Consider the following 18,215-nt stretch of genomic DNA (forward strand, 5'->3'; position numbering starts at 1 on the left):
TTAACTCTATAAATAGAGATGCTCCCATCTCTCTGAAAAAACTAAGCTCCCTCTCCCCTATCTTTCTTCTTTCACTTCATTACTTTAGCTTTGAATAAGTTGTAAATTTTTCTTGGAAAAGATTTCATTGGAACCATTAAAGTTGTATTTGAAGATTTAGAAGTATTTTTGGAGTTTGGATATGTGAAATCATGGAATTTATTCTCTTCTTCAATAACATTCTATAGTTGTTATTCAATTCAGGAAAGCAATTTATTTCTTTTATTTTAAATTGAATTTCCATTCCTATGTCTTTTATTTTTAATTTAAGTAGCATGATCACCACCACTCAGGGATTTGGATGATGCCATGGGTGGTTAGTATGAATAAATAATGGACATGCTTTATTTTAACAGACATGAAACTAGTTAAACTTACTATGGTTGATCGTTGCATTGTGTATGTCATCCAATAGGACCATATACATGATAGCCGCCATTGCCATAGTGACATTAATTAGGATTTATGATGTTTAGCTTAATATTGCATATTGAATGATGTTATTTATGGGGTATGTTAGCCATTGTCGCATCTCCCATAGACCTAGATCATACTATATGTAATATGTTCATGTACCTATTGTTAATTCAACTTATTCTCATGGTGAATCCTAATCCTAAGTAATTAACCTTCCCCCATTAATTTTATTCCATTATTCTCCATTGGTTAGTTAAATTTAATTGCACTAATTTAATTTGATATTTTAATTGTTAGAATTATCTTGCACACTTAGTTAAATTAGTATAGTCAACTCTTTTGATATTTACACTCTACCTAATTTGGAAGCGTGTTAATTAAGCACTTGACCTCATTGAGTTCGACCCATAGCTATAGCTGACACTGTGCGCTTACGGTTAGTATAATTAATGTGGCTTACATTTGAGCCAACATATTTTATCTTTGTCAATCCTTGCCCTAAAGTTCTCGACTCTCACGTGCTTGTTTGGTTTTTCAAATATTTTATATGTTAAGTAATGGAATGGTATTGTATTTCTTAACTTAGAAAGTTACAACAATGATATATATATATGGAATTAAATCTTCTAAAAAGTTCGATTAAGATACTAACTTCACATATGATACTTGGATAACAAGTCAAGTCATATAAGGTAGGAGTGATTGATATCACATATGACTCTTACAAGATAGGAAAGGATCTGATTGAGGAGAGGTTGTAAGAGAGAATATCTCCATTGATACAACCCCCTCAAGGTAGAAATTTGAGCATTCGAACCTGTAGCTTGTTTTGGAGAAAAGAAAATTATGTTGTGCTGAGGGCCTTCATTAGAATGTCTCCATTAATATGTGGATGTTATAATCCTTAGTAGGTAATTGTTTACTAACTGCAACGAGTTCATTGGAGAGGGACTAGGCTCGAAGGAGAAATTGGGTGATTGTCACATCTGGTTTGTGAAATAAATTTTGAATGGGGTCATTAACATAATCTGAGTGGTAGAAGGATAGTTGATTGTCGTAAGAATGGAATCACAAATCTCCTTGCTAGTGGTCCGTCCAAATGCAAGGGTGAGGACCTCCTTAGAGAGGGAGGCAATTAAGAGTCTTATTATTGAGGTATCTTGTTCACACCAAACTTTTGTTTGAGTAACATTCTAAGGGCAACGTCGATCCCATAGTACATAATCATATCATGACTGAAGCATCTTGTTCACACCAAACTATAGCTTAAGTAGCATCGTGAGGGCAACATTAGCCGCCTTGAACATAATCATATAATCGTTGTCCTATAAAATACGGGGCGATTTGGGTTTTCTAGTAGACACAATTCTTAAAGGAGAGATTTAGAGAGAGGAGATGATGTGTCCCTATATGATTGAGGGGTGAGAGGGATGATTGAGAGGAGGGAACAATGGCAGTATGGTCGACCATGAGAGTGTGAAGAAGGCCACATGATGGGAAGCGAAGAAGTGACAAAAGAGAGAAAAAAATTAAATTAGGGTTGAGGCTCGTTATCTTTTGGATAGCCCCTTATGTTAGGCTTTAGCCCTAAAGAAAAACAGTTGCACATATTGAGAAAAAGAGAGATCAATTTAAGTTTGAGGCTCGTTAGAGCTAATGGCTCTAATACTACGTGTATATGCAAAACTCCGACTAAATTTAGAAATTACAATAGCATCTCCAGTCAAGAGTCCCAAAATAGTATAAGATGGCATATAGCTAAGGAATGAGGTTATATGATCTCTGTCTTGTCAATGGTGCCAAAACAATTATGTGCTCGAGATGTAAATTTCTCCTACTGTAAGGAGTCAGAAGAGGGATAGTACTCCCTCTATTGCTTCTCTCTCTCTCTCTCTCTCTCTCTGCCAAGTCTGGAACCCTTGGTCTCATGGGACACAATTAAATATTAAGGAAATTACGTTCCCTCCATTTACTTTGCCTTAATACAACTTCCTTCCCATGTACTTTGAAAAATGTCACTCCCCTCCCTTGTATTTTAAAGATTCTATTGATTGTACCCATTGTTAAGTGATGAAATCAGCCTAATATTGATTCTCCAAATTACCCTTTAATGACACAAAATACGAAAGTAATTACACCCATGCAACTCTAGGCAATTGTAAAATAGTCTGTTTGGATTATCTTTTGTATCTGAGATCCTAATTATCACTTTCCAATTACATCTACATTGTAGGCATTTGCGCTTGAGTACATTAAGGTTGTTGCAATTAACACTTGAACTAGACATTTATCTATTAAAAAAAAAAAAGAATTAGAAACTGTTGAAAGTTATAGTTCTTCCTTACTCCCGATGATAAAACTTGACAAGAGAGAAAACAAATAGCTTAATAGATCTTGTATTGTAACAATTCAGTTGGGAGCGAACCATGTATATATCTGTTTTAGTTAAATAATAATAATAATAATAATAATATCCATTGAGCTAAAAATTTACCAAATTATTCGTTCTGTTAAGAATTTTTACCACTTATTATATGTTATGTTCAGGATTCTATCCATCAATGCATAGTTCCGAGATTATCATTACATATGTGAAAAGACATTCCACTGAAGCTCAAGAGTCAAGACTGGATGCAAAAACTCTGTTCCATCATTCCATCAAAGAAATCACTATAGTATTCACAATAATCTAGCACTCTAACAGAGATTGGCAAAGTTAGTACCTATAAGAAACCACTCATGAGGAGAACAGAGAACGATGCCAATCCAATTACCCAAATTGAAGAAAATTTGGTTAGGGTTAAGGGTTTTTAGTACAACTTCAATTTAGGGTTGGGTTAGGTCACGGGCAATAGTCCAGTGCCTAAAGGAAGGCCTTTAACATGGGGAACCTGGATAAGGATGAAACTAAATGAGGTGTGGCTGGAGTTTCAGCTACAAAAGGGGGAAAGGTAGACCCTTGTTGTGATAATAAAAGAAATAAAAAGGGAGAAGAAAAGAGAGAAGAGAAGTGAAGAGGGAGGAGAATACCTAAGTCGCAGGTGTGATTTCTCCCATACCCGATGAGTTGCAAAGAGGGAGGAGAAGACATTTTTGCATTTTTTTCTTCTTCTTTGCGTCAGGAGAGCTTGAAAGCAAGTCTAGTCAATGTTCGAAGTCCAAATACATAGCAGAGGAGGAAAAGGGGAGAGAAAAGATAGGTAATAGTGTCTTTTTACATCTCATTTTAACATTGTTAGTGACTAATGGAACGATTGATAGAATCTTTAAAACACAAGCAAGGGAAGTGGTATTTTTCAAAGTACATGGGGAGGGGATTGTAATTTCCTCTTAAATTTTTTATCATGCGGTCTCAGGGAGACTAACATCTGGTCAAAAGAAAAGATAGAATGTTGGAGAGCAATTGTATAAATTTTTCATGCAAAGGGTGGGATCATCTTTTGCCAAATCTTTGGTCTCGGGAGGGTCTCCAATAGGGTTGCGCTAGATGGGGAGTATCCAATCTCTCCTTCAGAAAAATTGTTGAAGCTAATTATTTGTGCTAATGATGTTGATGTAGCAAATTTCACACCTCCTCCATAGATTCTTTATTCTTTCAATAAATTTTAGATTGTTGCAATGAATGCTACAAAAGTAGGATTTGATGGAGTTGAAATCCATGGAACACACGGATACCTACTTGACTAGTTCATGAAAGATGAGGTCAATGATAGAACTGACCAATACAGTGGAAGCCTTAAAAACCGTTTTGGTTCCCACTAGAAGTAGTTGTCGGTGAAATTGGAGCTAAGAGAGTTGGGATGAGGCTTTCTCCCTTTTCCAATTACAAGGAGTGTGGAGACTCAAACCCAAAAGCTTTAGGCCTTTACATGGTCCAAGCACTTAACAAATATGGGATTGCTTATTGTCATATGATTGAACCAAGGATGATAACATCTGGAGAAAAAGCATGTAATTCCTCAAAATCTACTCGCAAGAAAGGCTTTTGATTGTCTTTTTATTGTTATTAGTAGTTATGATAGAGAAGAAGGTAACAAGGCTATTGTTACAAGTTTTACTGCTTAACGCAACTGATTTTGGTTGGAATACTTAGTTTGGGAGAGGGCAATACAAGTACTCATAAATAACTTAAGCAATATTTTTTATACATAATATATAAGTAATCCACCTCACTTGTTGTCACTACATATTCAGGCAAATCCAACATGGTCTAAGTTTTAAGAATGATGGATTACACTACTAGCTAGACTTGTGTATGATCTTCAGAGACTTATATGTATGAGGGGAAATGGGAACCAACAACGTTGATGATATTGTTGACATTATGGAGGGAAATGAAGCTAATATAGACATTGACACAAATATCTCTAACAACCATGTGGACATAGACTTGGATTATCTTGAGGAATTCGACGAACAAAAAAGTCATAGCTCAAGAAAGTGAAAACTTGATAGAACACCGACAACCCAAAGAAAAATGATCTTTACTAGAAATGTTTCCAATACATGGAACCACCTTGGTGAGTATATAGATTTGAAAATAGAGAAGGTGGATAGTATTTCTGTCACATCTCCAGTTCGAAAAGGTTAAGATTCATCTAATAATTGTGATTTTAGTGGAAGTGCTTGTTAGGCTATACTGTTCTCCATGACGGATCTACCTAAGGAGAAGTATTTAAAGGCTGTCGATTGTATGCATGTTGTTTTAGTATGGAGGGAATTCTTTACTACAATAGTTGATGCTAAAAGCTTTTTTTTTTTTTTTTTTTTTTAATTTCAAACAGGCTACCAAACACTATTTTAGAAGCGAAGAATGATTTTCTAGCACAAAAACGGAAAAATTGTAAAGGTAAAAAACGACGTTTCTATTATAGAAATGTTAAAATATTAGCAAACACTGCCTTAATATCTATTTTATGTCCTTTTATGATCATCAATTAACATATTTCAACATATTGATGTTTCAACATATTAATGCATTGTCATGATTCATCGCTCTTTCATAAGTACTTGAACCTTTGTATATTTTGAAGATGATCCTTTAATGTCGGTGGACAATGTGATCTTACATCTATGTATTTATGGAATCAATCATATGAGGGTATTATTCTTACTTAATAAAGCCTTATGAAATTTGTGGTGTTTTCACATAGTGGTTATCATTGAAAACAACCATAAATTGTGAATAGACCATTTCCCTTTTAGCCTCTGCTTTGTTGGATTTTGCATTGCTAGAACACTTTGCACATATTTGGTAAATCTTTTTAACATGATTACTTGTGATCGTAGAACATATTTTATATTTTACAATTTTATAAATCTTTTTCTTATATGTAGATCTAAGAAATTTTTCCTATTATTTGTTGTTGTATATAATAAGCCCTCCCTGTAATCGTCCTTAGCCAGATGTCTGGATAATGGAATCGAGTTTTTTTTCCTTGCCTCAACCAAATAGTTGTTCTTTTCTTGTCAGTTTTCATTTATTTTCTTTTTCTTTTTTCTGCATCTAACCACATCCTTATGGAGGGTCATCTACTCTGCAACTTGTGATCAAAGTTCTCTATCAGAAGATCTCTCTATGGTCATGCATTCTCAAGTTCCTCAGATTGGCTAGATTTTCTTTAATGGACGCAGAAAAACAGAGTATTTATTGTATTACAATAAACAAATAACATGAACATAATATTTATTGTTAAATAAAAAATACAAATACTAAAATTAAACAAACTAAATAAATACATGAGAAATGGAGGATACATCATTAGGAGTTCATATCCTAAGACATTCTACTTTTGTAATTCTAGTTGCATTCCTATTCAATATGTCTTAAATACTTTAATGTCTATTTTGTGTTAATTCATGACAATTAATTGACATATTCAACCTATTATTTTCATGATCCTTCGCTCTTTAATAGTTACTTAAACCATCATATATATGAGAGCAAGGTTGATGAACAATATAATCTTATATATTTGTATTTATGGAATCATATGCGGAGATCAATCTAATTTAGTTAAACTTTTGAAATTTGTGGTGTTTTTTCACATGATTGTCGTTGTTCAATGACAATCATAAATATTGGTCACATCATTTCCATATCAACCTCTGCTCCTTTGGCTTTTGCAATATTACTATAACACTTGCGGGGCATATTTGGTTAAACTTGTTGGGCTTCCATGTTTAAACTTTTAGAAGCCAGCTTATCACCTCTAATATGTAGAGCTAATAGAATTAATATGCTTGGAATCTTCAACACATAAACTATAAAAGCATGATAAATTCATACCTCGACTATTATACATACATAATTCTAGCTGCACATTTTTCAATCGGTAATAAATAATTAATGTGTATTTTGTGTTCTTTCATGATCATTAATTAACATATTCAACATATTGATGCATCATCATGATCCATCACTTTCATAGTTATTTGATTAATCTTTGTATATTTTGAAGACGATCCTATAAAATTTGTTGATAGAAAGAGGGTCATAGACCCGGTTCAAGTGGAGCGCCCATGTGGGGCAGACCGACCCATTAGGGTTGGAAACCCTAGTTGGCAAGATCCCTATAAATAGATATTAAGCGAAGCTTTTGAGATTAGGTCAAAAGCTTTGTAGGGTTGGAAACCCTAGTTGGAAAGATCCCTATATATAGATATTAAGCGAAGCTTTTGACCTAATCTCAAAAGCTCTGCCTCTCTCTCCCGATTCTCTTCTTTCTCTCCCAACTGTGATAAAGTGTCTCTTAGGACTTTCATCAATGTCCTTGGATTTTGAGGGTGCACCCCATCCCATAGCTTAGCAAGATTAGCACCGTCGCCGAGCTTCGGATTATGATTGTTCATGGTGGATCGACGTGTAGTGTATCTTAATCCATTTTGCTACGAGGAAAGCTCCATCAAGGTAATTTGTGATCTTCTGTTTGCTTTCCATTTAAAAAAATTGATGAATAATATAATCTTGTATTTTTGCATTTATGTAATCGATCATATGACGATATTATTCCAACTCAATTAAGCCTTCTAAAATTTGTGGTGTTTCTACATAGTTTTTATATTGAAAATAATCATAAATTGGGAATAGATCATTTCCATATCAATCTTTGCTTAGTTGGCTTATGCCTTTCTAGAACACTTAGGGCATATTCGGGTAAACCTATTACACTTCCACTTCTAGGCTTTGAGAAGCCAACTTATTTATCAAGTTTAAAACATGGAGCCATTAGAATTAAAATGTTTAAAATCTTCAACATGTGACCTGTAAAAGTGGGAGAAGATGGATAGGTGTAGATGGTTAGAGTGAATTGAGGATTGTGTGGATAGGAACACGGCTCGGGTTCGATTCCCCATCTATGCATCTACAATTTAAGTAGAGACCGTGGCGGTGGTTGCTGTGCTAGTCTCCCCAAGGATTAGTCAAGGTGTGCATAAGCTGGCTTGACACCTTGTTGAAAAGAAAAAAAAAACTAATTGTATTCTTGTTCAATATGCATTAAATATTTTAATGTCTATTTTGTATTATTTCATGACTATTACTAGGCATATTCAATCTATTGATAGTTGTCATAATCCATGGATTTTTCATAGTTACTAGAACCTTTTGTATATTTTGAGGATGATCCTCTTTTTTTTTTTTTGGTAGAAAGAGGATGATCATCTTTAAGTCAACAAACAAAGAGATCTTGTATTTGTATAATTATGGCAATTGATCGTAAGAGGAGATTATTCCAATTCAATTACACCTTCTAAAAGTTGAGGTATTTCCACATGTTTGTTATTGTCCAATGGCAATCATAAATAGTGAATACACCATTTCCATATCAACCTCTACTTTGTAGGCTTTGCATTGCTGGAACACTTAGGCCCTATTTGGGTAAGCTTATTGCGCTTCCACTTCTTAGCTTTGAGAATCCTACTTATCAGAATTAAAATATTTGGGGCTTTTGTGAGGAAAAAAAAACATTATTCTGCTCTTTCTCTCTCTGGATGGTTTTCCCTTCACAGCTACGTTGTGATATACTAATGATTTGAACTCTCCTAATTCAACCAAAAGTATATTAGAATTTCTTATTTTTACTAAATTCAAATTATTCCTTTAGCTGTCTTAATTCAACCAAAAAAAAAAAAAACCCTAAGAATGCAATAGGCTTTATGAGAGAGAGAGAGAGAGAGAGAGAGAGAGAGAGACCCCAAGGTTCTTACAAAGGCATCTTTGGGGCTCATATTTAGTTAAAACAGAACCACAAAAAATGATGTTCGATATAGATGTATTTTAAATGGCTAAGAACTTAAATAGTAGGGTAAAGCATTTAAAGAAGTAACATGTTTTTAATCCCACATTGATTAGGTTTGGAGTTTTAGAGAATGTAGGTTAGATGTGTTTAAAGAGGAGATACAAATTAACACGGTTTAGTTTTCTTGATCCTATTGCTTTTGCTTCACTTCAATAGTCCTACAATTCTTTCCTTTAAAGATAGAACTATAGAGAGGAATCAAGTATGACTTGCGATATACAAGGAAATAAAGTAGGTGATGATGTATATGGGATGAAGATAAATGAGATGGGGGTATATATAGGAAGAAAGTAGGTATGACACCAAGGATATAAAAAAAAAAATCATCATCTCTTGATTCCTTTTTTATGTAATTTTGTTTCCTTTTGAGGAAATGGATTTTGATCCATCTTCTTTGCTATTGCTAACACACATGGTACTTGTGTGGCAAGGTTATCTTTTATAGACCCCCTCAAGATCAAGGGAGGGGAAGCCATCTTGAGTTGGCTAACAAGAAGATCAAACTGAGGTTTGGAGACCGCGACTTGATCTTTGGTGGCTGAACCCAACATCAAGGTCTTATTTGGCCACTTTGTCACGTACAAGATGAAAATATACAAGGAAATAAAGTGAGGATGTAGATGGAGAAGAAGATAAAAAAAATCCTCATCTCATAATTCCTGCTTTATGTGATTCCTTCTCTGTTTTTTCCTTTTAGTAATTGAAAAAAAAAAAAAAAAAAAAAAAAAAAACATAGAGCATGTTTTATACGGATTTACCCCTTTTTTTGCCATCTCTTTGGCAATAAGGCAGGAATTCATGTTTAAAACACTACAACATGGCATGTGTATGGCCGTATTATATATATTTTAAACATGAAATAACTAACAAAGGTTGGGTTGATTATGGGAACAATCCCACGAGGTGGACTCCACTACTTAAGTGGTGGCTTGTTAGAAGAAAGATAACAAAAAAGTTACATTTTTTCTTCTTTTTCACCCTCCTTATTTTTCCGTTTAAAAAAGGGAGAAATAATGCTACCCTACTAGTATAGGAAACACCCAAACACAACATGCATGGAAAGATTGTGTTGCCCCTGTGTTAGGTGCTGAAGAAGTTCCTGCACATCCTCCCATTGGCCCACACGCTAGTGTGTACCTGCACCAAAGGGTTGGCATTCTCTTGCCTTATAATCGAAGAAAGGAAGAGCATATTATAAACTTTGGATCCTCTCCGCCATTGTACATGGACCACCTGTAAATCCCTAGATTCCCACCAGTCTACCTAATGTAGGATTATCAACATTTGGTTTTGGTTGGGTCTTGATTAGTCCTAGCACATCTCAAGCACAAGAACAAACCCATTGATTATTAACCACAATTGCCTTGTGTAGTTGGTGTATTATGGTGCACAAAAAGACCATACTCACTAAAAGGTCTAGAGTTCGAGCCTCTTCGTTGTTATCTACTTTTCTCCCTACCTATCAAGAGAGAGAGAGAGAGAGAGAGAGAGAGAGAGAGAGATATTACATCTGGATTTATGACCACTAGATCGTGATGGAATAATCTTACCATTGCCTAGCGACATAAGATTCATAACCATTACATTATTTTTGTATGTGGCTTTAGAACAAATCATCTGATTCTTTGTATTTTACTTTAAAATTAATGCATAAAAACCACCTAATCTAATAGCCAAGCGCAAAGTTATGACCTAAACAAGGTGATGAGGTTACCAAGGCTGAGCTAAAACCCAGAATTTGTATCTCCTCTCATTGATTTAACCACATTCAACCGTCTAAGGAGCACTCTTGGCCTAAACGAAGACATCTCTTTTAATATCTAATAGTTTTTAGTGGAACTTATTGCAAAATATTCTTTAGGGTATAAGTTTTTTTCTTTTCATCTACAGTGAGAAATCCTACCATTGTAACGTATTCAGTTACTTTGTTTTGTTTAGTTGGCATTTTATAATTTTTGGATAAATTGTTGTATTTATTGGAAATGAAGGTTCAAATTACTTCTATGCTGGTTGATAACTTAAATCCTGAGAGCAATTAAGTCCTGATTTTCTGTTTGGTAGAAAGTCCTGACCTATTCTGGACAATTTGTTTGATTTGTATCACAATCAAATATCACATTGGAGTCAATGGAGACCAACCGAATTCCTTGATTTCAAGTTTTAAAATCTTAGGCTTCATTTCATTATAAGGGATGAAAAGGGAAGGGAAGCAAAAAATTTCAACCTAGAAACAAACTTTTGTGATCATTATCTAATATGACTGTGTCATTAACTCCAAATTATTATTAATTTAGTTATTTAAAAATTTATTTTATTTGACATTTAAGTCCTTTGAATTTTAGAAAGAAAATAAAAATTCTATCCAAAACATATGAGAAAGAGATGGGCATGTAATCTATTTACATGACATTTTATACATCATAGGCAGAGAAAAAAGCCCCCATCAATAATGAGGAAGGAGGTGAGAGAAATTATGAGGGAGCATATATTTCACGGGTACTTGCCCCCTTTTCTTAAGATGTAATATAATTATTAAAATAAATAAAATAAAACTATATTAGATAAGGAATATTTTTTCGTTGTTATTGTTAAAAAGAGTTTTCTTATTGACACCCTCTAAGTTGTCAAGTATACTTGCCCCCTTTTCTTAATAGATAATTACTAAAAAAAAAAAAAGTGCAACAATATTAGACTAAGATATGCTAGCACTTCTATTTCTATCTCTCTACTCCTGAAATAAAATGACGTCGCTATCCTTTTATGTACAATGTTGTTTTTCTGTATTCCATTGATGGACTCCTCTTTGCCACTTGCACATAGATCTCTTATCTTAAAAAAAAAAAAAAAAAGGAAAAAAAAAACCTTTTAGATTCTTAACTTAAAGGACTTTCAATAATAAAACAAAAGAGAATTAATGAGAGAGGATTTTCTTCAACATGAGTTCTAATTTGTGTATATGGAAAACTTGAATTACAAATTGTAAATAAAGGGTTTTAAAGGAAAAAGAGGATACGAGGCCCTCACTTGTTAAGAAAGGACATGCAAAATAATCTACATGCATAAATCTTTTTCCCTTAAAATAGTGTAAAGTTTTAAATATAACCATGAAGATACCATTGTTTGATATTGAGATTATGAAATTCATTATGGTTTTGTATTCTAATTTTCTTTCTAAAATAAGTAACATCTTATATTTCATGATAATGAAAAAACCTGCAAACTATTAATGGAAACATTGAAGTTCTTCTCCCTATTTTACCATACCTAGAACTGTTTAGGAACCCGTCCTATCTCCTCCTGTTTCTAATTGGGATGGGACCGGACCAAGATCGAGGCTGAAAACCTAGACCAAGACCTTTCCCAATGATAACTATTTTACAAAATAGTTAGGTTAATACTCGGATTGGATCGAGGAACGAATGGCCCCAAATTAATCAAAAATCAATGAGGGGCGGTCTGGTGGGTTGGTTAGTTAATTAATGCTTTCACATTACAAAGCCTTAAAAGACGGATAAATCTAAGAAGACGTATAAATCTAAGGTGGGACGCAGAGTGACGTGACAGCTGTCCAATACCTACAGCACTTTTTTGCCGGTACACTACAGTACAGGGCAGTGGATCCTTGTGTTTAATAGCTGGCCTATTATCATCAATCCACGTGTCCAAAGTTGGTAATTTTCTATTTGGCAAAACAATGACTTGGTAACCAAGACACCTTCAGTGCTACGATCCTAGCTACATGACAGGCCTAGTTAACCGGTTAGCACGGGTTTCCTCGTATCACATTCCCACTGTGGGCCCAACTCGGGACCACCACTTTTGATCTAATGGGAGGATCCTTTACAGTTTCCGTACACTCCCAAGAATACCAACCGTTTGATAAAAATCCTAATCAGAAGCCTGCGAGTTTAAGTGGGTCCCTTTCTTTCAAGAAGCTTTATCCATTGATTCCCTGTCATAATTAATGGATTCGTTGTCTGAACGTGTCACAGTACTTATCATCTTTACCATTGGATTAGAATCATGAACCGTTAGTTAACTTAACCAGTAAACATGATTAACCGTCGATTTCTGATAAACTAACCTATATAAGCAATGCTCTGCTGGTCTCTGTAGGGTTATTAAAAAAGTGATTAGTAGAGAAGAATCAGAAGCGCGCGAGGACTTTTTAAAGCCGCGGAAATGAGGAATGTGGAAAGTAGCGGTTCCCGAAAGATGGAGAGAGAACAAGAACAGGTGATCTTCTTCGTCTCTCTCTTCTTGATCTCTGCTTTTTCTTCTTCAAATTTGAGAATTTGTGCGAGTTGTCTTGTCTGTGCTTTCGATTTCTCTCGTTTCTTCTCTTCTTTCCCTCTTCTCTCCTCTCTTCTCTCTCCAGATCACCGTAAGCATTCACTAGTGTTATACTGTCGTGCTTTTCTTTGGCTTTCTCCAGTTTCCTGCATAGCTTGCTGACTAAGATTTTACTAATTCTCTGTCTAGGGCATCGTTATACACTCTAAATCCACAGTAGATATGCGCAGAGGCGTACTTCCAACTCGGACAACTGTCCGGCGGGGGAATAATAACCGGAAAGGCGTTGTTCCGGCTAATTACAGTTCTGTACTGTCTCCATACCAGGAGAGAAGAGTCAACTTTCATGGCAATTCTCCGAAAGATAATCGAAAATTGGATAATTTTGTTGTGGTGCTTCAGTCAGAGAAAAGTGGTTTCTGCAAGACCAGCATAGAGGCTTTAATTGCTTGTTGCAGTTCGATACCTGAGAACTACTTTGTTTTCTCTCCTGAGTGTGTTGTGATAGCGAAGCTGTTTTTCAAGCAATGGAGTGATGTAGTAGAAGCTCTGGTTTACTTCTGGGAGCAGCGACTCGATGGCATTCATCTTCTAGAACCGTCCGTGCAACCTAACGAGTTCTTGCCTTCTGATACGGAGGACTTAAAGGAACGGCTCAAAGACCTCTTTGTCTCCCGAGTCAAGAGTCTTTTGGACGGAGAGGAAGTCAAGCGATGGCAGAAGAAGATTGAGCAAGCCACTGATGAGATCGCTTACGTCTCGGCTTCACTCCGAAAGCCTCAGAGTATCGTTGGTTTTGATGAGCTTACGTTGAAGAAGAAGGGACTTGTTGCTACAAGGGAGGTTATCAAGAAGAGAGTCAGGGAATTTAAGTCTGCTATGAACTGTATACTTGATTATTTCAATGGGTTGACGTCCCCAGACTGTTTTGATGATACAATTGAGGTGTTAAGGTTTAGTGGTGATTTTGATTGGAGTCAGATTCATCACGTTATGCTGCGGGAGATTCTTCGCCTTGATGAGGGTTTGCCAATTTATGCTTCGCGGAAGGAAGTTCTCAAGGAAATAAATTGCCAGCAGGTACGTCTGTTCTCAATGATTTTCCCATTGAGGTTCTTATGGGGTGTGGAAAAACATTTTAGCTGAATCGACGAACTCAACGGCTATTATTCGTGTGATATTGAATGTCCTGTCTTAAGCAGTGTTTACTGATTAAAGCTTGTTGTGCCTACCGAATTATTCCTGCTATGTGCTTTTTGTTGACGTCACCCTCTTATGGTTTTAGTAATCGATTTGCTTGGGGGTGGGAGACTAGTTATAAATGTGATCCTATAATCTTTGATTAATGACAGGAGTTCTTTTAATGTTTATCCTTATTTCACCTCCAGAAATTCCAATGATCAATTTGGAAGACAATAATTTTACACCAGTCATTGTTGGTGTATGATGTCTTGTATTCCGTCACAGTTTAATCCAGGGAGTACTGGTGCAGCACCTAGACAGGCAGGACGGCGGTCCCGCTAGCCGGTTAGCTGGCCGTGGGGGTTGCAAGGGGGGCAGGAGACCCCCCATGCATAGTAGGGGGTGTAGTGGCCCCCACTTGAATTTTTTATATGAGGGCAATGTGCCCCCCACTTGAATTTTTTATTTGAGGGCAATTGTGTACTTTCCAGATTATGGTTTTTTTCGCTATATATTTGTAGCGAGGGTTTCTTTCTCTGTAATGCAAGCAATACTGAGAGGTGTGAGGATGAGCGCTGTAACCCTATTCTCCATTGATAGTGAAGCAGGATCTCATCTCACCGGGGACGTAGGCAACCTTGCCGAAACTTGTAAAATCCATGTTTGTTTTTCCATTATCTTCTGCATCGTTTTAGGGTTGCGTTTCTACGAATTGGTATCAGAGCTCTAGGTTTCCGTTTTTTAGGGTTTACTATCATGATGACAGGGAAGGGATCGAATGTCAAGTATGACATCGAGAGGTTTAATGGGAAGAACAATTTCACCCTCTGGCGTCAAAGGATGAAGGATCTTCTGATACAGCAGGGTTTGGCGAAAACGTTGTTGGGGAAGTCGAAGAAACTTACAAAAATTACTGATGAAGATTGGGAAGAGATGGAAGAAAAGACGATAAGTGCTATTCGATTAAATTTTTCTGATGATGCCCTACAATATGTTGTGGGTATCGAATCTGCACCGCAATTATGGGCAAAACTTGAAAGCATCTACATGACGAAGTCCTTAACGAACAAGTTGTTCGTGAAGAAGCAATTGTATTCTCTACAGATGGAGGAAGGTACGGATCTATTAGAGCATCTTAACATGTTCAATCAGATTGTAAGTAAACTTGCAAACCTGGAGGTTAAGATCGAGGATGAAGACAAGGCGTTACTATTGTTGTCGTCGCTTCCAGAATCATATGATCACCTAGTAACGACTCTCTTGTATGGGAAGGAGACCCTTGAGATGGATGAAGTCGCAGCTGCCTTCATGTCCAATGATACAAGGAAGAAGGCTAGTAGTACGAAATCTCAAGGAGAAGGTTTTTTTGGAGGTGACAAGGAGCAGGAAAGAGGGAGATCAAATCATAAGGGATCTGGCAAGAGTATATCGAAATCAAAAGGGGCAAAGACAAAGGTCTCTTGTTACTATTGCAAGAAGGAAGGTCATCTAAAGAGAGAGTGCTTGAAGAGGAAGGCGGACTTAAAGAAGAAAGGTGTAGATAAGGCATTTGAGGAAGCGAGCGTGGTTGACAGTTCAGATGGAGATGTACTCTCTATATCATCAGGTAAGAATCAGCCATCTGATTCTTGGATTTTAGATTCTGGATGTTCATATCACATGTGTCCACATAAGGATTGGTTTGATACATATCAACTATATAATGGTGGGTCTGTCCTAATGGGGAATGATGCCGTATGCAAGACCATTGGGATAGGCACTATCAAAATTAAGATGTTTGATGGGATAGTAAGAACCTTAGCAGATGTGAGACATGTACCAGAATTAAGGAAAAACTTAATATCTTTGGGGGCATTTGACTCAAATGGCTGCAAGTACATAGCAGAAGGTGGAGTTCTCAAAGTTATTAAGAGTGTAATGGTTATCATGAAGGGACAGCTAGCAGGAAACCTATACAGACTCATAGGGAGCACAATTATAGGTGGAGCATCTGTGACTACAGATGCAGTATTTGATACAGATGATACCTATCTGTAGCATATGTGGTTAGGGCATATGGGAGAAAGAGGATTGATAGAGCTTCATAAAAGGAAAATGTTGAAGGGAGTAAAAACTTGTAAACTAAACTTCTGCAAGTATTGTGTGTTTGAAAAACAGTGTAAGGTTAGTTTCAAAACTGCAAAACATAAGAGTAAAGGGGTGCTTGATTATGTACACAGCGATGTTTGGGGTCCTTTAACAACAAAATCTAAAGGTGGGGCAGAATACTTCGTGACCTTTGTTGATGATTACTCAAGGAAAGTCTAGATCTACTTCATGAAGCATAAAAGTGAGGTATTCACTAAATTTAAGGAATGGAAGGCCGAGGTAGAAAGGAAGACAGGAAAGAAAATTAAATACTTGAGAACAGATAATGGAGGAGAGTACACATACAAGCCATTTCTAGAATTGTGCAAAGCTGAAGGAATTACACGTCACTTCATAGTTCCAAAGACACCACAACAAAATGGTGTAGCTGAAAGGATGAACAGAACACTTCTAGAAAGAGCTCGGAGTATAAGGCTGAATGTAGGGTTGAGCAAGAGATTTTGGGCAGAAGCAGTGAACATGGCATGTTTCCTCATCAATAGGTCTCCATCAAAGGTGATTGATTGTAAAATTCCTGAAGAGGTATGGACAGGAAAACCAGTAGATTATTCTATTCTAAAAATATTTGGTTGTCCAGCCTATGCGCATGTTGAGAATGAGCAGCGTTCCAAGTTAGACTCAAAGTCGAAGCAATGCATCTTTCTTGGTTTTAAGAAAGGTGTAAAGGGATTCAAGTTGTGGGATCCAAGTTCACAGAAAGTTGTGGTTAGCAGAGACGATGTGCTTGGTGAGTCTCATATAGTGAAGTCAAATTACAATTCACAAGCAGTTGATGAAAATAAAGAAGGTTCTACTGTGCAGGTGGAGTTAGGTGAGTTAGAAACAACAAGAGAGAATGAGTCATCAAGTGACTTACTAGGACAACAGGAAGCAGTAGAAGTTTCCTATGTTGTGGCAAAGGGTAAAGGGAAGCGTACTCACAAAGCACCTATGAGATACGGGTTTGAGGACATGGTTGCCTATGCCCTCACTGTAGGTACAGGTGATCCATCTTCCTACCATGGTGCTTTGAGTGATGCACAACATGATATATGGATGACAGCTATGATGGAGGAAATGGAATCTCTACAGAAGAACAAGACTTGGGAGATTGTGGAAAAACCCAAGGGAAGAAAAATCATTGGGTGTAAATGGGTCTTTCATAAGAAAGTGGCAGCATCTGAGAAGGAGCATGAAAGGTATAAGGCTAGACTTGTAGCCAAGGACTATGCACAGAAGGAGGGGATAGACTACAATGAAATATTCTCTTCGGTGGTGAAACACACTTCGATCAGGGTATTACTTGCTTTGGTGGCCATGTAGGATTTAGACCTTGAACAACTTGATGTGAAAACTGCATTTCTTCATGGTGACTTGGAAGAATAGATTTACATGGAGCAGCCTGAAGGTTTCAAGGTGCAGGGAAAGGAAGACCATGTTTGTCTGCTTAAGAGGTCACTTTATGGCCTTAAGCAATCTCCTAGGCAATGGTATAAGTGCTTTGATTCCCACATGATAAAGATTGACTACACAAGAAGTGAGTATGATAGTTGTGTTTATTATAAAGTATCAAGTGATAATTCTATTATTTTGTTGATGCTTTATGTTGATGACATGCTCATTGCTGCAAAGAACAAACATGATATAGTCTCTTTGAAGTCTTTGTTGAGTGCTGAATTTGAGATGAAGGATCTTGGTGCTGCTAAGAAGATCCTTGGCATGGAAATCCTTAGAGATAGAAATGCAGGTAAACTTTGGGTAACTCAGAAGAGGTATATTGAAAAGGTGCTAGAGCGTTTCAATATGAAAAAGGCTAAGCCGGTTAGCACTCCGTTAGCTGGCCACTTTAAGTTATCT

At 36.4% G+C, this 18,215-nt stretch overlaps 1 protein-coding gene and 1 pseudogene across 2 annotated transcripts in view; both read left to right on the top strand.

The window, feature by feature from the left end:
• The first annotated feature begins 3,357 nt into the window (after positions 1 to 3,357).
• LOC122073076 lies at positions 3,358 to 4,521 on the top strand (annotated as a pseudogene).
• A 2,655-nt stretch (positions 4,522 to 7,176) lies between these two features.
• The window catches only part of LOC122083648 (ATP-dependent RNA helicase DEAH11, chloroplastic-like), a 37,588-nt gene continuing 26,549 nt past the window's right edge, over positions 7,177 to 18,215 (top strand). The window contains exons 1-3 of one of the 2 annotated variants that reach the window (XM_042651520.1): positions 7,177 to 7,366; positions 12,873 to 12,992; positions 13,239 to 14,129. In XM_042651520.1, coding sequence (XP_042507454.1) covers positions 12,939 to 12,992; positions 13,239 to 14,129 — 945 coding nt within the window. In that variant the 5' untranslated portion in view covers positions 7,177 to 7,366; positions 12,873 to 12,938. The other variant, XM_042651526.1, reaches the window with a different exon arrangement.

This window comes from Macadamia integrifolia, chromosome 1, assembly GCF_013358625.1.
Source record: "Macadamia integrifolia cultivar HAES 741 chromosome 1, SCU_Mint_v3, whole genome shotgun sequence".
Lineage (NCBI taxonomy): Eukaryota > Viridiplantae > Streptophyta > Magnoliopsida > Proteales > Proteaceae > Macadamia > Macadamia integrifolia.